At 37.2% G+C, this 23665-nt stretch overlaps 1 protein-coding gene across 2 annotated transcripts in view; it reads right to left on the bottom strand.

Moving 5' to 3' along the window:
- SYNPR (synaptoporin) overlaps positions 1 to 23665 on the bottom strand; it is a 340390-nt gene that overhangs the window by 46198 nt on the left and 270527 nt on the right. For both annotated transcript variants that reach the window (XM_017875010.1, XM_017875011.1), the window contains one exon: positions 7109 to 7307. In XM_017875010.1, the coding sequence (XP_017730499.1) occupies positions 7109 to 7307 (199 nt within the window). The remainder of the gene's footprint in view (positions 1 to 7108; positions 7308 to 23665) is intronic.

Genomic DNA, 23665 nt, shown 5'->3' with positions numbered 1-23665 from the left:
TATAATGATTTAATAATTCAATAATGTTCCTCAGCAGACTAAATGCTTTTAATTCTCCCATAAATACACGTTGCTTGGCCTGTTGATGATACTTATTACCTATTAAAATAAAATAGACATGAAACGGAACTGACATAAAGAGGAGAGAGGAGAATGGGGAGAGAAATGAGGAGAGAAGAGGAAAGGAGAAGACAGAGGGGAATTGGGGAGAGGGAGAGAGCGAAGGGGAGAAGAGAGAGTGCTTTCTCAGCATTTTCTGTATAGCTCAGAGACTGCAAAATCTGATTTCTGTATCTAATTATACCCAAACAAAGGTGTAGCTGATAGGAAAGAGCATTTGATTATTTGAGCATCCAGCTCTGTATCTGTCTCTCTTGTTTTCTTCCCTTAGTGATGGCTCCAGCCTATAGTTCAAAATGAGAAACCTTATTTTGTTTGGGGAAATTAGAAGTCTACCTCCCAGTCATCTAATGGAGTGAGATTCAAGAAACACAAAGGTTAATTGGATGGTTCAACCTAGCAATTGTGATCTTAGAAGTAGTCCTGAGTTAAGCTCTATCCTTGGGGATTTGGGGATAAGAAGGTGCTTGGGATAGAAGGACTAGAGGAAGATAGAACTGTGAGAGCAGCAGTCAATCAAAGGAAGGCGCCTGCAATTTTCCTTTGTGGGACTAAGGGACTACCCAGTAATGGACAGGAGAATAATTGAAATTAATGATAATAATAGTGCTGCAATCAGATACCATTAATTTATCACTTAGTGTGTGCATTTCCCTGTGTAAAGTGCTTTTCAGGCATCAACTCTTCCTTTCCCTACTGCACTCATGTGATGTGTGCATTATTATTGACACCATTCTATATGTGAAGTAACAGTTTCTACCTGTTAAATAGTATTTCACACAAGAAGATTGCAATTCAGCACCCCATAAATTAGCCACTACCCTGAAGATTACTGGACTAACAGTTCGTGCCCTTGCTCTGCTATTAACTTCTTCCCTGACAACAGCAAGGTTTCTAATGTCCCAGGGACTTATTTTCCAATGTCTAGTGATCACTAAAGAGGAATTAAATTGAATCTGCAGAATAGGGCTAATTCTCATTGCACTACTTCACTCCCAGGATTGTTTTGAGGCTAGATGGGGAAATATGAAAATATGTGGAAGGCATTGGGCATGAAACAAAGGTGAGCCATGATACCACTGTGTGCCTGCCATTGGTAAACACTCCTGGTCCCATAAACTGCCTTGGGTCAACCTGGTCTCCTTTATGGGAGGACAGTTTGAATAACATAGCCTCTTTCTTTTACACAAAATCTTAAGGTGGGTATCAAGATTCTTCCTAACTCCCAGAGAAGTTACTTTAAGCCAAAACTCTTGCAATACATATTCACTGAAACACGAGATGGTATTTATTAATATGCTCATTCTTAGAGCATTCAAGCATTCTGTCAGCCTTGTAAGATAAGTTGCTTTTAAAAATCTACTTTACATTAGTATGGAAGGAAACTAAATCCTCATTATTAGACTTGCGATCTGAAAATGGCTCAGAACATCCTGTCACAGTAACCTAGGCAGGAGATTGGCTTTAAAACTAGACTTTAAGGAACATGAAAAAATGATATAACCTGATATGACATTTCAATTTCACAATCATGCGCCATTCGCATGGCCATTTCTGCTTCCTGAGAACTGATATTTATTTATCTGTACAAGAAGACATTTACTGTAGTGACATACAGTAGCTGGCTGATTTCTTTGGCCCAATTTCCTCACTATTACATCATTCAGCATCATTAACACTTGTGTTACTTCTAAAGGCATTCAGATCCTCATTTTTACTTAAAGGTGGGCAATCTTGTCGTACATATTCAGTAGAAAAAATATTTTTCAGTAGCCATTGATAAGCTTGGCTCCAGTCTGCCTGAAACTGCTCACAACTGCTTGGAAATGCATAGGAACCAATCCTGGTAATCTGTGATTCACAATACACATTTATCCTGGCCATTTTAAAGTTTGTTTTCCCTCATTGGCATCTTCTATTTGCAAGTCAGATAAACGGCACTCATAAGCAGAACCCTCTAGTAGTTCTAGTAAGACAGATGCATGACTGTCATTCCATAACTCCAGATGGATTTTGGAGGCAAATAAAATAAAATCCTCCATGACAGTCAAATGAGCAAAAGAGCCTAGGGATTATGAGATTGACTTATTTGCTTCTAGAGTAAAACAATACCAATTTGTCTTACCTATCTCCACCCCTCTAACTTCTATAGCACATTGGCTATCAGGATCTTGGGCCTCTTGCATGGTGGTTATGAATTGTGCTCTGGATTTGGGCCCACACTCTGAACCTTCTGCCTATAAGTGATGCAACCAGGGAGAGTTGGTAACTATTCTAAGCTTCGCTTCTCTCATCTATAAATATGAATAATAATATAAAGCAGGGTTGTCTTGAGTATTAGCTCAACACAACACACAGTAGAAACCCAGTCAATATCGGTTGATGTTATAGTTATTATCGTCCTTGTCACTTCCCTACAACATTAATTTTATTTGTGCAGGATGTATAATGTCATGTCCCAGAGGACTATAAATTGAGATGAAAATTTGTTAATTTTTTGGATGTGAAATACCTTGGAAGGGTATCTGATTTCTTAAACTGCTTGAATTAGTTTATGTTCACCTATTACAGCAATTTTGTAGTTTCATGTTCAAAGTTTGACTTGAAGAATCACAAATTACATAATTTTTTTTTTAAGTGTGTGTTTGGTTAGAAACAAAACAACAACAAAAAATAGATGGTAACCAAAATAAAGTTGCCCAAATAATGATCAGTAGTTGATATGGTTAGGCTTTGTGTCCCCACCCAAATCTCATCTTGAATTGTAATCCCCAGGTGTTGAGGGAGAGACCTGGTGGGAGGTGATTGGATCATGGAGGTGGTTCCCCCCATGCTGTTCTCATGATAGTGAGTGAGTTCTCATGAGATCTGATAGTTTTATAAGTGTTTGGTAGTTCTTCTCTTACTCACTTCTTCTCTCTGCGGCCACCCTATGAAGAGGTGCCTTCCACCACGATTGTAAATTTCCCGAGGCCTCCCTAGCCATACAGAACTGTGAGTTAATTAAACCTCTTTTCTTTAGAAATTACCTAGTGTCAGGCCGTTCTTTATAGCAGTGTGAGACTGGACTAATACAGTAGCCATCTTTGTGAATAAAGAGGATAGGTTTTAAACAAGCAAAATTATTGTGAACATCTGAACAAATGCTTTTCTAGTATTTGAAAGTTTTCTTAAGTATGCACCACCCTCTTGAGACCTTGCTCACACTGTGAATTTGCTTAAAACTGCTCTTCACAAATGGTGTCATCGCACCTCTTACTTCCCCAATCACAGCTTCATCATGGTGGGATTTGAATCGACGTGGTTTGCTCTTTGCAGCTACAATGGCGTCCTGCTGATCTACATGCAATCTGCCTCTGTGACTCCTATGATTCAGGCTCATTTTTAAATTAACTTTTATCTGCTAAGTAACGAGCACTTCGGTTTTTTAATATCACAGAAGTTTCATCTAGGAGACTTTTCTTTTTTGATTATTAGAATTATCTCTCTCTGTTCCTTCCTCCCACGACATAATAAAACAAAACCTACCATTGTATTACACAATTCAGGATTTCATCATATCTTGCTTAATGGGAAAGACTGTTTACACAGAGATAAAGCAGCATGCCTTTACAAGATGATTCTATATGAGTAGAATGTGGTTTTATATAACAAAATAGTTTTTTTCCCCCACTTTATGTGTGGATTAGCTGTATCAACTTCTCTGTTTAGAAGTCAGGATATTTCCTCAGACTTAAAAATTCTGTAAGTGTGCTTACATGGGATCCAGAAATAAACATGCATGTTGGATTTATGGTATATGCATGACAATCTCTTAGGTATGTCCATCTGTACATCATGGTGGGGATAAGCCCAAGTTTGGTGACTCTGTTAAAGACATTTTGAAATCATTAAGACTATTAACTCAAATTTGAGATAGAAAAAAACAAAATAAAAATAAAAAAACACTTGCCCAAAGTTTCAAATTCTGTTTCGTTACTCTTTTTTTAAGTTAACATATTAAAGTGTTGCACATCTGAACATTTTCTAGTCCCTTCAAACTTAACAAATTTCTAAAAACAGAGAATTCTCCCAGTTATCCTTCAAAATTTATTATTTTAAGGTTCAGATCTCTATAATAGAGATTTGCGAAATTTATTTTACTCACATACTCTCTAAAATAATGTAAAAAACTATGTCCCTAGTTGTATAAAGTCGGCATCTAATTTTGTTTTTATTGAAAGTTCAAATAGCTGCAAAGAATGTAATTTCTGGCATATTGAATGTATTAGACTGGGAGTGGTGGCTCACACCTAATCCCAGCATTTTGGGAGGCCAAGGCTGGTAGATTGCTTGAATCCAGGAGTTTGAGACCAGCCTGGGCAACATGGCAAAATCCCGTCTGTACCAAAAAATACAAAAAATTAGCTGAGTGTGGGGGTGTGTGCCTATAGTCCCTGCTACTTGGGAGCTTGGGAGGCTGAGGTGGGAGGATTAATTGAGCCCAGGAGGTGAAGGTTGAAGTGATCCGAGATTGTTCCACTACACACCAGCCTGGGTGACAGTAAGATCCTGTCTCAAAAAAAAAAAAAAAAAAAATTGATATTTAAAATAAAATTATTGCATCAATTTTTAAATGTATCCAATGGAACAGTTACTTGATATTCTGTTATAATTAACAGATACTCTCTTATAATTAACAAGTTATTTAACAGGTGGAGAATTTTATATCTTCCTTTTGTTTCTCTTGTGGAATTTGTATTTATTATTACTTCCCCCCTCGAGCCTCACAGAATCATAGCATGATTAATTTTTTCTGGAAAGCATATTATTATTACATTCTATTTATTTTTTTTGGCACCACAACAACAAAAATACATATACACATTTAAGTTAACTGCTTAATTACTTGTGATCCTAAGACTTTAAGTATTAAATTTCTTTTAGGTTGAGTGATCACTACAAGTATTATTAATGCATAATTTTCCAAAACAACAAAAATATATTATAAATTTAATATGTAATTATTAAATTTAAAAAGTAGCCAGATACAGTGGCTTATGCCTGTAATCTCAGCACTTTGGGAGGCCAAGGCGGGAGGATAACTTGAGTCCAGGAATTTGAGACCCTGTCTCTGCAAAAAATGTGATGCAACCTTGTCTCTGCAAAAAATACAAAAATTAGCTGGGTGTGGTGGCATGCACCTGTTGTCCCAGCTACTTGGGAGGCTGAGGTGGGAGGATCATCTGAGCCTGGGAGGTGGAGTGAGCTGTGATTACACCACTGCACGCCAGCCTGGGTGGTGGCATGAGACTGTGCCTCAATAAAATAAAATAAAAAGTAAAAATTGTATTGAAAATTTACAATTCTTAGATGAATAGGCTGTTTTAGTCCATTTTGTATGGCTATAACACAGTACCTGAGACTGAGTAATTTATAAAGAAAAGAGGTTTATTTAGCACATAGTCTACAGGCTGGGAAGTTCAAGATTGGACAGCCACGTCTGGTGGCTTGTGGTGAGGGCCTTATGCTGTGTCAAAACATGGCAGATAAATGAAAGGGGAACTGGGTATGTGGGAAAAGGGATAGAAGACAAAAGAGGCTGACTCAATTCATAACAACCTGCTCTCACAAGAACTAATACAGTCTTATGAGAACTAATGCAGTCTCTCAAGAAAGACATTAACTCATCCTAGTTATCTAACCGGCTTTAGAAAGCACTGCCTCCTAACACTGCCACATTGAAGATCAAGCTTCAGCATGAGTTTTGGTGGGGGATAAACCATATTCAAGCCATAGCAGTTAATAAGTAATTTTTTGACAAATATTATTTATTTACAGAATAGTACATGATTCAGCATAAATTTCATTTCCATTTTTCCTTTTTTAGATGTAAATGCTGAGAAAGCTTGCTTGCATAAATGAGAACAAATGGAGTTTTGTTACAGCAATACCATTTATTACTTTTCTTTTTGAGTTATAGGTCCCATATCACACAGTAACCTGTTATCAAAAATTATTTTTTAATGATCAATCAACTGATCAGCATACTAGAATTTTTAATTTTATTGAAAGCCCCAAAATAGTAAACCTCCTTATATCCAAAAAAGTATATTAGTCAGGCATCAGAATCACTCACTTTTGTCAACACCAACACCAATATTTCAATGGTCCCCTTTTCAGTGTCCCAAATGTTTTATATTCTGTAAATGTACTGTGTAGTAAGACTTGAGTTGGTAAATAAGGATAATTTTCTTTTGTAAAATGGGAGTAGTTGATTAAGAAAGACGACAGCAAAATCTTTTCAGATACAGGACATTCTCAGGAAGATAGGGTTTGGGCAAATGCACACGTAAAGGGTGAAATTTAAAATTTATTGCCTTAAAATTATCCAGCCTAGGTACCCTCTTAAAGGTTTTGTGTCCCCCTAGGTGTATGTGTGTTTATGTTTAGAAATGCTGGGCTATATTAATTTCACTCATATGAGTCCTTGGACCATTGTATAAGTCAAGAGAAAGTGAGGTTTAGGGCAAGGAATTGGTAGGAAAAAGACATAGATAGATAGATATACAGAGATGAAGAACTCCATTTTCAAACTAAACAGTTATTAATATATGTCCATTCTATATTCTAAGGGAATAACATATTTCAAATAAGCACAGGTCACACTGTCTAAATAATCAGAAAAATAGTTGACTAACTCCATAATGCTGGAATTATAAATAAATCTACAGCAAGCTTCACTGCTCTTTCCTTGATCTCATGCGATTTCTAAACATTTATTTCAGAGGGGTTTCTAGCAAGTCAGGTGATATTTTCCCAGCACAGGAGCACAAGAGATTGAGAGACATCATGTTTTTGTTGTGGCTTCAAGAGATTTGGATAAAAAAGAATGTGATTTCCTTTCAAACACCTACCCCAAGGGCTCAGGTAACTCCAAAGTCCTTCAAGCATTAGTAAAAAAAAATTAGAAGGAACAGAAAAGTTATTTGAAAAGAAAACCACTTACAATGAGTGGGCCCCGGTTGTTTTCCCGGTATTTGTTCTGGAAGAAAATGTAAACGACAGTGGCGGCCAAAGAGTAGAGGAAGGCGAAGACAGCCACAGTGACGAAGAACTCTGCTGAAGACGAGGAGTCACCAATCAATGCCAGCTTCTGCCGTTCCTTTCCCTCGCAGGTGGGCACCTCAAACGTCACCTGGTGCAACCTAAATTGCCAGATTTAAGGAGACATTCTTTAAATGCAATGGAGACAAAAATAGATGACTTGTGTCTACATCTTCTAAAGCAAAATGGGATGTGATCTGGGAGTTATAGTGCGTGCCTATGTAACATATTCATTAAGAAATTTACAGACATTATAGTTAGAAATGTGGAAATCAATATTACAGCTAATCATCATTTAACCGATTATCATAACAGCTAGTCACCCTTAGGTAGAGGGGAGGAGGGAATAGGAAAGGGAAACTGAAATCGTGATAAATTAGACTATGGCATCCCCCTGCTGAAATTCTTCAGTGTTTCCTCTCTTTAACAGGGCTCACCAGGCCTTACCTTGGTGCCCCTAACTGTATCTCCAACCTCCACCCCTGCTGCTCTGTCCTCCATCACCCTGTTTCAACTACATTGGCCTGCTTTCTGTTTCTCAGTTTTGACAAACATGGTCCTGTCTCCAGGTCTTGTTGTTGACTGTTCTCTTTTCTTAAATCACTCTGCCCCCTGACATTTCCCATGGCTGCCTCCTTGGCATTCAGGCATCAGCTCAACATCTCCTGAGAGATGAGAGCCTTTTCCTGCCTTAATCAAAAGGAGCTCCTTTCCTTTAGGCATTTTCTATTACATCACTCTATTTAATGTCATTCATAGCACTCACTGCCAGATAAAGCTGTCTTGGTAATGAATTTGATTACCTTTTTTTTTTTTTTTCAGTTTCCACTGCCCACGCAACTGTGAATATCATTTCTCCATGATAGTGGGAATCTTGGTTTTCTTTTTTCTGTGATCCCAAACACCCGACATTTTTTAGGCACTGAGTAAATAGTACTTGGATAAATGATTGCACATTCTTGGTTCTGTAAGATGGCTGATAGATCGTAATTTGATTGAACTTTTATAACTTCTATTTTAGTGAGTAAACTCTATCAGGATATCATGCAGGCTCAATAAATTCCTGGATACAGACAAAATAAGATGCTTTGGGCAATAGTTTCAGGTCAGTAAATAACACCTAAGGAAGATGTGCTACATCCAATATAATAGCTCAAGGTGTGAACTGGAACTAAGTTGCGAACTGTAATTAAACATAGAGGCCAAAATTTTTATTCAGAAATGATTATTAGGGAGGCACTTGCAAAAAGATATGACTGAGGCCTATTTATAACAATAAAGTGCCACTTGGAAAATTAACTATAAAAGTAACAGTGATGATAAAGCCAATCATGAACCTCGTAATTCCAACTTATACTTAGGAAGTATTTTTCTTACTAAACAAAACTCAGTCCCTTTAAAATGGATTTGTTAGAAGTCCTAGCCAGAGCACTCAGGCAAGTGAAAAAAATAAAAGGCATCCAAATAGGAAAAGAAGTCAAATTGTCTCTCTTCACTGATGATATAATTTTCTGTCTAGAAAATTCTAAATAATCTGCCAAAAGCCTACTAAAACTGATAAATGATTTTAGTAAGTTTTTGATATAAAATCAGTGTACAAAAATCAGTAGCATTTCATTACACCAATAATGTCCAGACTGAGAGTCAAATCAAGAGCACAATCTCATTTACAATAGTCACAAAGAAGATAAAATACCTAGGAATACAGCTAAATAAGGAGGTGAAAGATCCCTACAAGAAGAAGTATAAAACTCTGCTGAAAGAAATCAGAGATGACACAAATAAATGGAAATACTTTCCATGTTCATGGATTGGAAGAATCAGTATCACCAAAATAGCTCTATTGCCCAGAGCAACTTACAGATTAAATTCTATTCCTACCAAACTATCAATGTCATTCTTCACAGAATTAAAAACAAAAAACAAAAAACAAAAAAACAAAAAACCCCCCACTATTCTAAAATTCACATGGAACCCAAAAAAAGAGCCTGAATAGCCAAAACAGTCTTAAGCAAAAGGAACAAAGCTGGAGACATCACAATACCCAACTTCAAACTATACCACAAGGCTAGAGCAACCAAAACAGCATGGTACTAGTACAAAACAGACACATAGACCAACAGAATAGAATAAAAAACTCAGAAATAAAACCACACATTTATAACTATCTGATCTTTGAGAAGGCTCACAAAAACAAGCAATGGAAAAAGAACTCCCTACTCAGTACATGGTGCTGGGATAAATGGCTAGCTATATGAAGAAGAATGAATGAAACTGGACTCTTACCTTTCACCATATAAAAAAAATTAACTCAAGATGGATTACAGATTTAAATGTAAGACCTCGAACTATAAAAATCCTGGAAGAAAACCTAGGAAATACCCTTCTCAACATTGGTCTTGGCAAATAATTTTCAGCTAAGTCCCCAAAAGCAAATACTACAAAAACAACAATTGGTAAGTGGGACCTAATTAAACTGAAGAGTTTCTGCACAGGAAAAGAAACCATGAAAAGACCTACAGGACAGGAGAAAATATTCACAAATTATGCATCTGACAAAGGTCCACTATCCATAACCTATAAAGAACTTAAACAAATCAACAAGCAAGAAATGAACAGCCCCCATTAAAAATGAGCAAAAGACATAGACACTTCTCAAAAAAAGACAGGACTGGGCGTGGTGGCTCATGCCTGTAATCCAAACACTTTGGGAGGCGGAGGTGGGGCAGATCACCTGAGGTTAGGAGATCGAGACCAGCCTGACCAACATGGAGAAACCCCATCTTTACTAAAAATATAAAATTAGACGGGCGTGGTGGCACATGCCTGTAATCCCAGCTACTCGGGAGGCTGAGGCAGGAGAATCGGTTGAACCCAGGAGGCGGAGGTTGCCGTGAGCCGAGATCGCGCCATCGCACTCCAGCCTGGGCAACAAGAGTGAAACTCCGTTTCAAAAAAACAAAACAAGCAAACGAACGAAAAAGACATAGAAGTGGCCAAAAAAACATTAAAAAATACTCATCTTCACTAATCATCAGAGACAGGCAAATCATACCCATGATGAGATAACATCTCACACCAGTCAGGATGACTATTCTTAAAAAGTCAAAACCAACAGATGCTGACAAGACTGCAGAGAAAAGGGAACACTTACGCACTTAGCCACCATGGAGAGCACTTTGGAGATTTCTCAAAGAACTTAAAACAGAGCTACTATTTGACCCAGCAATCCCATTACTGGGTGTATACCCAAAGGAAAATAGATCATTATACCAAAAAGACCCATGCACTTGCATGTTCATGGCCATGCTACTTACAATAGCACAGACATAGAATCAACTTAGGTGCCCATCAATGGTTGATTACATAAAGAAAATGTGGTATATATATGCCACGGAATACTATGTAGCTGTAAAAAAAGAATGAAATTATGTCATTTACAGTATCATGAATGGAGTTGGAGGCCATAATCCTAAGCAAACTAAGGCAGGGACAGAAAACCAAATATGCATGTTCTTGCTTATCAGTAGGAGCTAAACATGAAGCATGCACAGACATAAAGATGGGAACAATAGACACTGCAGAGCACTAGAGTGGGGAGGGAAGAGGACATGGATTGAAAAGCTACCTATTGGGTACTATGCTCACTGCCTGGGTGCAATATTCCCAAGTAACACACCTGCACATGTACCCCCATATCTAAAATAAAAGTTGACATAGAAAAGAAAAAAAAATAGATTCGTTAAAAAAAAAAAATCTTCCAATTAAGATAATAATGATAATAACATAGTAATAGCAATTAATATATTGGGGCATTTCTTATGGGCCAGAAACTAAGGCTTAGAAAGATTAAGTAATTCGTTCTAAGCCACATAGTTAGTAAATGTCAGTCCAGGGGTTTAAATCTGCATCAAACTCCGGAGCCTGATTTTTAAACTTCTACATTGACTTGTTTATGTTAAATAATGAAGACATTAACTAGGATATATTTATTTTTAAAGTGAAGCTCATGGACCTCTGGCATTAGAATTACTAGGGACTGTGTTAAAAATGTATATTCCTGGGCCCCATCTCAGATCTACTGAATTAAAAGCTCTAGGGGTATGCCTAGCTCACAGCTAAAGCAGGAAAATCCAGTCCCCTTCAGTTCCTTATTTCTCAAGTCCATTTGTTTTGCTTGTGTGTATTGCACTTTCCCACAAAATCCTTTTCTTTTCTTTTATTTCCTTCCTTCCTTCCTTCCTTCCTTCCTCTCCTTTCCCACTCCTTCCTTCCTTCCTTCCTTCCTTCCTTCCTTCCTTTCCTTCCTTCTTCTCCTTCCTTCCTTCCTTCCTTCCTTTCTTTCTTTCTTTCTTTCTTTCTTTCTTTCTTTCTCTCTTTTTTTTTTTGAGACAGAGTCTCGCTCTGTCGTCCAGGCTGGAGTGCAGTGGCCAGATCTCGGCTCACTGCAAGCTCCGCCTCCCAGGTTCATGCCATTCTCCTGCCTCAGCCTCCGAGTAGCTGGGACTACAGGCGCCCGCCACCTCGCCCGGCTAATTTTTTGTATTTTAGTAGAGACAGGGTTTCACCATGTTAGCCAGGATGGTCTCGATCTCCTGACCTCGTGATCCGCCGGCCTCAGCTTCCCAAAGTGCTGGGATTACAGACGTGAGCCACCGCGCCCAGCTTTCTTAACAAACATAAATGTGTACAGCTCCAACAAAATTCAGGACAACAGAAGCATTCATTATGGTTATATTGTAGAGCCCCTTTCCTACCCTTGCCAGTGATACTAGAATATTCCTCAATAGTTTTGCCTGTTGAAATACTGAAAAATGAAATGGGTTTAAAAGGTAATCATGTCAATTATTCTGATGCAGGTGATTTTCAGATAATACACGCTTTTTCTCATTATTTAAAAAAATGTGGCATTGACTTAATACACTTTCAACAACTTTATAGTTCACATAATAGCTAGATGCGGCCAGGTGCGGTGGCTCACACCTGTAATCACAGCACTTTGGGAGGCCGAGGCAGACTGCTTGAGGTCAGGAGCTTAAGACCAGCCTGACCGACATGGTGAAACCCCGTCTCTACTAAAAATACAAAAATTAGCCAGACGTGTTGGCAGGAACCTGTAATCCCCGCTACTCGGGAGACTGAGGCAGGAGAATCACTTGAACCTGGGAGGCAGAGGTTTCAGTGAGCCAAGACCGGGTCATTGCACTCCAGTCTTGTCAACAAGAGCCAAACTCCGTCTCAAAATAAATAAATAAATAAATAAATAAATAAATAAATAAATAAATAAATAGATGCTAGGGCTAGAGCGGGGAATAAAGAAGAGCTGGAATGGTGCCTGTCCATGTTGAACTTAAAGTTTAGAGAGAAAAGATGGGTTTTCTGAGAGGAACCTGAGGCTAGTCTGGGGGTGGGTTAGCCAAGGTAAGGTTCCCTATGCAAGTGACTTTTATGTTGGAGCTTTAAAGATAATAGGAATTACCCAGATCAAAAGTTAAGAAAGAAAGCACTATGAGATACTACTTCACATCCACTAGGGTGACTATAAAAAGAAAGATTATAAGATTGGAATTAAAAGTGTTGGTAAGGATGTAGAGAAATGGGAACTTTCGTATGTTGCTGGGGAGAAGGTAAAATGATGCAGTCACTTTGGAAAACAGTCTGGCAGTTCTTCAGGTAGTTAAATATAGAGTTATAATATGACCCCACTCCAGCAATTCCACTCCTAGATATATACACAAGAGAAATGATAACATTTGTCAATACAAAATCTTGTACAAGAGTGTTCATAACAGCATTATTCATAATAGCCAAACAGGAGAAACAACTGAAATGTCTGTTAACTGATGAATGAATAAATAAGATGTAGTTTATTCATACAACAGAATATTATTTGTTAATAAAAATAAAGTACTGATACATGCTACGACATGGATAAGTCTTGAAAACATTATGCTCAGTGAAAGAAGCTAGTCACAAAAGACCACATATTCTATGATTCCATTTCTATAAAGTGTTTAGAATAGGTAAATCTCTGGAGACAAAAAGCAGGTTAGTGTTTGCTTAGGACTGGGTGGAGGATGGGAGAATGGTACAGTTTAAATGGGCAAATTGTATGGTATGTGAATGATATCCCAATAAAGCTTAGAAAACAGGAAAGAACATGTACCAAGCTCCTGCATAGGCAACACGTGGGGGAATGCAATGTGGCTTGGGAAACTGGAAGAGGGTGGGAAAGGGAATGGTGGTGCAGGATGGGGTGGAAAAGTAGCTGGGGGTCCCCATTGTGGAGCCTTGTTGGCCAGGTGGCCAAATTATAGATTTTGGCCTTAATCTTCAGACAAAGATTAGAAAGATCTTCTTAGAATAAACAGCATGTAAAACAAAAAAAAAAGTCACCTGTTGCAATTATCTGCACCTGATGCTTTCCAGGTGCCAGGATCAGCATGTCTCCAATGCACCTGTTCCTTCAGCTGACATGCACAAACTAGGTCTGCAATCTTTGTGTGTGGTGGGGACAGTGGGGAGGGAGAGAATAAAATATTTTTAAAAATATGCAGTCAGCCGAATAGCAATATTTTGCCTATTGCTGACTTATCATGTTGACTTAAAGAAATTGTTAATTGTGCTTATCTGTATAAGGCAAAAAAAATTACTAAAAGATCTTATTAATACTGATGATGTATAGCTGGATATTTAGCCTACCAGCAATACTGGGATAAAAAAATTTATATGTGTGTGTATGTATCTATACATAGATACACACACATGTGTATATATATACACACACGTATGTATATGTATGTATCTATATATAGATATATACACATATGTATATACACACATATATAACTGTTGCTTAAAAGAGCTTATATATAAGAACTTTATAAGTTATTATAAGCAAAAGGCATATATATGTATAAATACATATATATTTATTTATATATTGTATATAAGTTCTTTTAAGCAACAATTACATATATGTATAAATACATATATTTTGTATTTTGGGGAAAGTGTATAGTCAGCATGTGTTTTGTAGCTGTAATAACTTTGGAAGCAAATATTCATTCAGAATTTAAACAAGGAAAAAACTTTCTAAACAGAGCATGTCATTCAATAAAATATGGATGCCGACGGGGCCACCTCTGATCTTGTGAGGAACTAGTCAGGGAGCAATTGCTGAAGCTGCAAAAGGTACCAAATTCAATTTGTTAATTTCAAATGTAAAATTCTCTTCTTGGCTTGCCCGACCCAATCAAGAGGTAATTGAATTTCACTGGGTTTTGCTGCATTGTGTCTATCAATGAAAGGCCTCCATTTTAAAGTGGTTTCTTAAAGAAAAAATTGTACCAATGTTTAAATGGAGTCATTTAAAACATTTCACTGATTTTTCAATTAAGTTAAACAAACTACTGAGTCGCCATAGTTTTTAGTTATGCTTGTAGGGCCTGGAGTAATATTAAATGCAACTATCCGGGGACTAATGGAAGACAAGTGGCATTGCTTTATTGCTAGAAATATTTGTAATAACAACCACCAACATTTTTCAACCTAGGCATTGTGCTAGGTTCTTTACCTACTTGTATCTAATTTGATTCTCATAACAACTCTCTTCAGTGGGTACGATTGCTATTACCATTTCACAGAAGAGGAAACTGAGGCTTAGAAAGGATAATGACCTTGCCTGAGGTCATGTGGCTAGAAGACAGCAGATATGAGTCAGGAATGTAAGCAGTGTAGAAGGAGCCTACACTGGCAAGTACTGCACATGTCTGCCTCTCTGCTTTAAAAATTACAGCATCCTTAGATTTCCAGCTGAATATTTGTAAGCCAATGACCCAAGCCAGCTTTCCCGTGCCATCTTATCTAATGGTAGACTAATAGTCTATATACTGAATAAGATTCTAAACCAATGGTCATTCTGCTACCACCTTGAAGGATGTGAATTTGGCATTGTACAAGGTACCCAGCAGGGATAGAGTTGAATCCCTGTGAAATGACCAATAGAAAGCCATTAAAAACTTGCTAATTTCCAAATCTTGTCCTGGGTTATTCTAACATTTGCCTCAGAAACAAGTAAAGGGTAAATGAACCTGACTATATCATGTTGTGAAATTGTGATAACTGTGGTCTGATTTTTTAATAGAAAGTGAGACATTAGGTAAAACAAAGCACAGATTTATCTTTAGGGAGCACCACACTATTATGGTCATCTGATAATAAGACCTTTGAAATTATTGACAAAACCGTTCGCCAGGTGTGGAAGAAAACAAGACTAACGCTCCTACCAATACATTTGGCAGTGGTTCAGTGCAAGACAGAAATGACATGTCCCAAGGGCAGTGATTCAGCCCAGGAGCAAAATGTGGGAAGGATTAAAGTGTTGGGGAGCAGGCTGCAGTCATTGAATTTCTGATAGCTGGAATTCAAGATCAGAGGGCAATTGGCAAATTGTAGTGCTGAGTATGTTTTCTCTTTACCTGATTATTTTTCATAGGCCCTGTTTCAATTTTGTTTACCAGTCGACAGGAACTTTAATCCTTTTGCTCCATTTTTATCCATCTCTCCCCAATATGAAATATTGGCACTTATCTGCTTTTAGATTGCCTTGTCTTTAGCCAGCTATATGTGTGTGTATATGTGTAATAAGTGTGTTTGTGTGTGCATTTACAGATACACACATACACTCTTACTCAGCGTACATGATTCACAACATAAATCACTACAAAATCCTGAGAATTTACATAGCACTGTCACACACTGCATCTCATTTTTCTCCCAGGTAACCCCCCCGACACATTATGCAGATAGGGAAGCTGGAGCTCAGCTATCTCAAAAGAATCACTAAAGATCACCTGTTGGCACAGAGTAGAGGAAAACTTAGCACTCAGGCTTTCTGATACCAGATCTTAGTTGTTTTACTTATAACCCAAATTTCATTTCCACAATTTCCAAGCCACTGACTTCTCCATTATGCTCAAGTTTTTCATTAATTCAGTAGAGATTTATTGAACTTCATGTGCTAGCCATTAGAAACGGATGGGGAGACAATGAACTATGGGGAATGAGTGTGCAGTTTATCTGGAAGGTTGAAAAAGACAAATCCTTCTCCGTTACTTCCACCGGTTTTCTTACTGTACCCGAAGCATGGTATTTGGTGATGCTATTTAGAATGATGATGGTGATTTCACTTCTACTCCTGGATGCCAATCAATGATTGACATTTATTGAGCATATACTAGGCCAGGCACCATGCCAAATGTTTTCATATATTATCTCACTGAAACATTCAAATTTGATCAAGTGGTTACTATTAAGTTATTGCATGTTAATTGTAGGAGCAAGGAGAGTTTTTGAAGTAGGGCCTTGAAATGGAGTCTGTATGACCCCAAAGCTCTTGCTTTTAATCACCCGTACAAAAAAAAAAAAAAAAAAAAAAAAAAAAAATCAATGCTATCAATTGTTTGTATCAATCACATATTTGCTGACTTCTTGCACCATTGAGAGCTTTTCTAATGGCCTTCTAGCAACTGACTCTCACTTGCTAGCAACTGACTCTCACTTGTTACTTTCAGTCCTTTCTCCATAGGACAGTTGTCATAGGATGAAGTATGGGAACTGTGGCCATTGTTCCATTGCTCCACTGTCTTATGGTTGATTCAAAATTGGGCCTAAAAACTCACGTTGATTGGAATAAGATTCTCCTTTACGCTACCAGCACCTCACAAGGCACGTTATGCTGTCATCAAAATTTGGGGAGAGAATCTGCCTTCCCAGAATCTCAGGTTTAGGATCTATTTGGGGTAGAAAAGGCAGATAAATTCTAAGTGGGGATTGAGAACAGGCCTGGGAAATATGCACATCGTGGTGAGAACTGAGAGAAGGCTCCAGCAATTGGACTCAGGTTGCTTAAGTCAAGAAAAAGTTTGATGTCTTCAGTTTGCAAAGGGGGAATAGAGAGAGTGGATCTGAAATGTAAGACTCAATTGCAGAAGGTGACAAGGATCCATGTATCTAGGATACCCTTATTGAGAAAAATGGTAATTACTAGAATTTATCCAACATCAAAGCAAACAGAAACATAAAACAATTTAGTACACACATATTTTTCCAGGAGAGCCTCAGGGATTCAAATGATGCTATTTGTTTCCAGGAAGGTTAGTGGACATTGAGATGACCGTACCTACATTCCCATATGCCAGACTCAAGAGATGAACTCCATATCTTCAGTTAAATGGCATTTTCCAGGCAGCCAGAATCATTTTCCCAGACATTTTTTTCTTAACCTTGGTTGAATCAGAAACAGTTTCATCTCCAAGGCTTGCAACAACAGCATGCATGTGCTAAAATGTTTTCTTTAAAAAGAAAAAATATAAGTGAAACGCAAAGTGCTATACTTCTGCTTTTCAACGTAACAGAGGCATTGCTCCTTGATTTGCTTATGCATTAAGTGTCTTAAAGTTTATTGTCTCCATAGGAAGAACTTTTTTTTTCATAAGAGGAAATTTTCATTACTTTTTGTCCTCTCCGCTTTACCATTAGAGACAATGATTTTTTTTTTTTTTATTTTGAAGAGAGTAGTAATAAATATCGAGCACAGGGAGTGAGCTAGACACTGGAAAATGCAATCAGATTACTGCAAACAATACTCTTTTCTACAGTATTAATTGTACTCAGATATGTGAAGATAAGGCTGGAAAATTACTGTTCTCCCCTCACCCCCAACATGTAGCTCCCATTTCCATGTGCCAGAAAGATATTTATCCAATTTATTGAAAGTGTATTGCGCTTTTAAGAAGGATCTTTTCAAATTTCACTCCTCCCTACAGTTTGGATTTACACAGATAGACATTTCAACATGAAACTGTGGACTCTAAGGTGATTAAAAAGGAATAGTTTGCAAAGGCCAAGGTATGATCTGGAGTAAAAGGGAAGTAAAACTCTATGAAACCCTTACAATGACTTGCAAAGAGGCACTGCTGTGCTCACTAAGCTATGATTTATTAATTTTGGCCTCTTCAAATAGAATTTGAGTAATGGAGAACTCAGACTCCCTCTACGTTGTCAAATTAAAATAGATAATGAGGTCGTTATCTGTATATTTCAGGGAAAATCCTTTCTTCTCTGGTTTGCTTTCCCGGAGCTGTGGTACTCTACCCAAGTGAATTATGAAACAAAAACAGTCCTAGAGTTGATTTTTAAAGAAGTTTGAATGTCCAGTTGACAACTGCTTATTCATCTATTTTATTCAGTTAGTATAGAAATGTATCAGGAATAAACAATTTAAAGTCTTTGATTAAAAGATATTTACAACAGGTAGAAACATACAGGTAACATAGAGGAAGGTGGCAGAAATCTGACCTTTTGTTTAGAATTTAGGTCAAATTGATTGTAATCATTAAGCAGTCAAAACGTGCTATTTATAAAAATTCAACCAATACAACAATGTTTACAGGAGGAAAAGGTAAGGTTCTTCATAATTTAATCTCCAATATTAACAACTTAAAACACTGAAATTAAACACAGTCTTTAATATACTATTTACTACCTAATAATATGACCTGTACATACTTTATTTTTTCAAGAAGGATCTGCCTTATTCTTTTTAACAGTCATATAATCTATGTACAGGACTATGAATTATCATATTGTACTGTTCTGTATGTTACGTAGTAAGGGTTCTATAATAATTTTCTCCCATCCAAGTACTAACCAAGCCCGACCCTGTTTAGATTCCAAGACCAGATGAGATTGGGCGTGTTCAGGGTGGTATGGCTGTAGATTACATTAATTTTCTAGATAGCCTCACATTAGTGAACATTTTGAATTTATATACGCTGGGTCATGTTACATAACTTTTGTTAGATTCTTATTAGATTTCTTCACTCCCAAAATGTTAAGATTTACTAAACCTCATCACTTTGGTGACCTAGTGCTAAAATGGAAATAAGAGCTGGGTTCTAAAGGTTTCATTCAGACCATTTTACATTTTGTCCAACATGATAAAACCAGTTGACAATTCCTCCCCCTGCCCATTACATACCTCATCTAGTCTCACACCCAGGGGCAACATAGGAAAGAATAGTCAAGTATTAGTACCAGCAATGGAAAGTTATTTCTAGTACCCTTCACTTCTATTTGTCTCCATTTTGTGTTCAATGGACAACTACCCTTTTACATGTTTTTTTTATTATTCATAAATCAAAGGCAATATAAAGCATCTCTGTCAATATTCAGCTATGTGACCTTGGAGTGTTTCTGAGCTTTGGATTTCTCATCTGCAAAATGGAAGAAATAAAAGCACCATATTCACAGGATTTTCTGTGTGTGTGTGTGTGTGTGTGTGTGTGAGGTTTGAATGAGATAATGGAGTATATTGTACTTGTCATGGTGCTTGAATGTAATTGACAATTACAGGTGCTATAAATATGTGAACTGCAAGGAGTTTCAACAGTTCACAATTAAAGATGTAAGTCTGATTACTAAAGTTGATTTAAAAAATCTAAACTCTTTTAGAAAGTAGATTTTAAAGAACTGGAAACAGGTATATTCTATTACTATACAGTTCTGTCAAAAAGTCCCCCGATAAAGCAGTTATTTGGTCATTTTCTGTTATTGCTTACTGTCATTTCATTCTTCATATAATAACTGGTCTCACTAAATGCTCAGGGTAGGCAACTTCACAGAACTCTTGCTGGGTAGGAAATTCAATATATATGCCAGATTATAATGAAATAAATAGTAATCACTTATGCATATAGAACAAAATACAATCTCCTTTAAACCACTGAAAAGCTATTATCCTGTCAAGAGGCTTTGGAATTGTAAATTTTCAATTCTTTAGTTATTAATATCACCATAAAGAAACAAATCCTTTTTGAAAAAATGTCCTAGATACAAGAAAACATTGTACATTTTATTTAACTAGGAACAGTTTGTTAAACATATTTATCAGCTGGGGATAGGAAAAGTATCCTTTATCGTCAGTATATACAATGTCACTCACGTCTCCAATGCTTTGCAGGTGACTGGGAGATAAATCACATAATTTTCAAGCTGCATTTGTAACATGACATGTAAGAATTCATTTTCCACACAGCGACCAGAAATATTTTAAAAGCATAAATCAGACCATGTCACTCCTCTGTGTAAAACTCTTCTCCAATGGTTTCCTCTTGTACTTAGTCATATTCAAACCCCTTAACATGGCCCACAAAGACGGACATCACTTGGATCATGGCCATTCGTTTGCTATCATCATGCCCACTTGCTTCTTTCTCTCACTAGATTACCGCCCCCCCCCACCCACCTTATTCCCAAGGTCTTTGGATTAACCCCCATATTGTCCATGGCCAGCTTCATAGGGGCAGGTGATGTTTAGTGAAGTAAATTCTGGAGAGTGAAGAGCAATAAGTCAAATGCAGTGTCTAGGGCATTGAGGAAGGGTAGAAGACAAGGGCTACCTCCTGCTTATCCAAGCCAGTGTCCTGAACTTCTTTCTCCAAATAAATTACCCCAATTTGGACACTTTTTCAATGAAATGCAGTTTTATACAAAGTCTAGCAAGGGTTTGATTGGAAAGACTGGACTTTTTAATGAGGTCAATGATACCAATCTAGTCATAGGAGGGTCAAAAAAGTCTTTACAAAAGAAAATGGTATTTAATTATTGGAAAAGGTTCAAAACAAAACAAAATAACCAAAACAGCAAGCAACTACTTTCACTTACAGATTAAGATCTATCTTCCATTGATATTTTTCCTCTTGATTAGCAGAATATTTAAACAGAACAGAATCTAAACTAAATTTCCTCTCCTGATAATTAAAAATGTCTAAATCATGTGACTATATGCTACAATTAAGTCTTACAAGTAATTTAATATTCAATAATTTTGTTTGACTTCCTGGAAATTCTTAATGCTTCTGACAACTCCAAATCCGAGATCCTCAAACTGTAGTTTGGAATGTCTAAAACTCTTTCAAGGGATCCATTAGATCAAAATTATTTTCATGATAACACTAAGATGTTGTTTGTCATTTTCACTCTCACTTTCTTACAAGTATATAGTGGAGTTTTACAGAAGCTATATGATGTAAGAAGCAGCTATTGTTCTGACAGTTCATGGAATGTGCATTTGCATATTTTTATATTTTATAAATTTATCAGTTATGATTTCCAATATGATAGATATCTATAGATATAATCTAAGAGATAAAAGCTCTTTGTGGTCCTTAATCATTTAAAAATATGGAGGGGTCTTGAGACCTCACATTTGAGAACTGCTCATCTAGATGATAAATTTTGACTTCCCTCAAATTACCTCATTTTACTTAAGCCCACTTTTGGTAATTCAGGTAATATGGGATGGATGGCCTGATTCACCATTTTACACAGGTATTTCTTTTCACTCAGCAGGTATTTACTGAGTATCTACTATATGCAAGTCATCACACTAAGCAATAGTTTTTATTGTCATCACCATTCAAAGAGTGTATGGCAGGTGCTCTCTGTCCTCAGCAAGTACTGAATAAAATGCTCTTTTATCCAAACTAAAACTGCCTAGATATTCTCTATTCAACTGATTGTCCATGCCTGACTCAGAAAGGAGCCCTATCTTCTCAAGTTATAAATGCTCCTTGGTCTTTGACCATTTTAATTCTCCAGGTTTGTCAGGCTAGAGGAAGGAAAATAGAGGTCAGATTTAGATGGCTCACTGGGGTGATTACCCAGTATAAACATTACCTCTCCATCCTTTATCTCATTCCTAAAGGGGAGTCAGAGACTGAGGCTGACATATGGGGAATTTGCAACATGAAATTTGCAAACAATGTTACTTATCTTAGTATCTCCCATGAAGTGGGCATCTGATGTTTTTGCTTACCTGGTATGTATTGTTTATTTTCTGAACAGTTTCTTGCTTTCAAGGTTTGAACCTCAGAACTAGATCTGATCAATTATCATGTTTTATCCACTGGGCTTGAGGATCTAAGGCATGTATACTCAATTCTATGCCAGGATAATGAGGCTAATACAGAAGAAAACATGGGGATAAAGAGAGAGAAAGAGATTCTAGTTTCTTATTGTGGCTCCAGCACCTAGCACAGTGACTGGCACATTTGGTGCTCAAAATTTTTATTGATCCAGTTGACTTTCACCTGGCTTCTTTATGAGTGACTGGAGCATCTCAGGTAAAACAATGGCTCATATAACTTTTATTTTGAATAAGCATCAGCTGTAGAAATACCCACTGGCACCTCAAAGTTTGATAAAATCCATTTCTTCTCTGTCTTTCCTCTCTTTTCGCTGCTACCTTGTACCACTATTTTAGCTTGTTATTTTCATCCCAAGTGCCCTCTTGAGAAGACAGTTGTTTTACATCAGGACACTGGATATTGCATGGTTGAAAAGTATTCTTTTCTGAAATTAATTTAGTTTTGCATTTTCTATGTTTAGCTTCTCTGGGCTCCTAAACCTTGTGAAATAAATTTCACATGTGGGCAGCCTATGCCAATATTCATGGTCTGGATTTCAAGCCAAGGAACATGAACTAAAGAAGACTAAGCGAGTGAGTGGGAAGATAAATAATTTTATAAAAGGAGGATTATAATTAGTAGGATTTAGTACTCAATAGATTGGCTCCTTTAATTAAGAAAAAATTCACCCTAAGTTAAGATTTCCATCTTAAATCTATGTAACTATTCCACTATTCCCACTACTATTCAGTGGGTCTGATGACCTGTGATAACTCAGGTCAATAGAAAGAACTGGCGCATTTTGGTGTCCTGCAGAATGACTAAGGCCAATAGATTGTAATTCTGAACTTGTGGTTGGTTGAGTCTTAAAGAAACCATGTTAAGAAAATAAAATTTGGTTCCTAATCAAACTCCCTTCTACCATGTGCAATTAGAGGAATATCTTCTGAGAAATTTAAGGTAAGATGTGTCTCTTGTTTATTGTCAAGACTGAGTCCAAGAGGAAAAACAAAAAAAAGAGAATTGGCAATACACTGGCTGTCCCTTCCTTAAAGCTGCCTGCCTCTGCTTGGTTTTATTCTTTCTCTCTGTGGTGGGCAAAATGGAAGCCTGACATCCACAACTTAACCAGCTCAACAGCCCTGACTAGCAGAGGCCATCGCTCCCCAAGCTCCAAGAGAAAAATTCAAATTAGGTCGCATGTTCATCTCAAAAACAATCACCAAGGCCACGGAAATAGATGTACTAATTGGCCAGGCTGCAGTCAGGTACTGTGTGTATGTGTGTGGGTGGGGGTTGTGTGTGTGTATGTGTGTGTAGGAGTGATAAGAGGTGAAATTTCAAATGAACCTCACTGAATGGGTTCATCTTTAAAAGGAAGGGTTCAATACTAAAAAACAGAAATAACACATGTCTTCTGTATGTGTCTCTCCTCTAGCAAATCATGTCTGGGCCTTTTATTATTATTATTTATTATTATTATTATT

The sequence above is a fragment of the Rhinopithecus bieti genome, unplaced genomic scaffold, assembly GCF_001698545.2.
Source record: "Rhinopithecus bieti isolate Rb0 unplaced genomic scaffold, ASM169854v2 scaffold_8601, whole genome shotgun sequence".
NCBI classification, from domain to species: Eukaryota; Metazoa; Chordata; class Mammalia; order Primates; family Cercopithecidae; genus Rhinopithecus; species Rhinopithecus bieti.
This window is presented reverse-complemented; position numbering and strand designations above follow the sequence as displayed.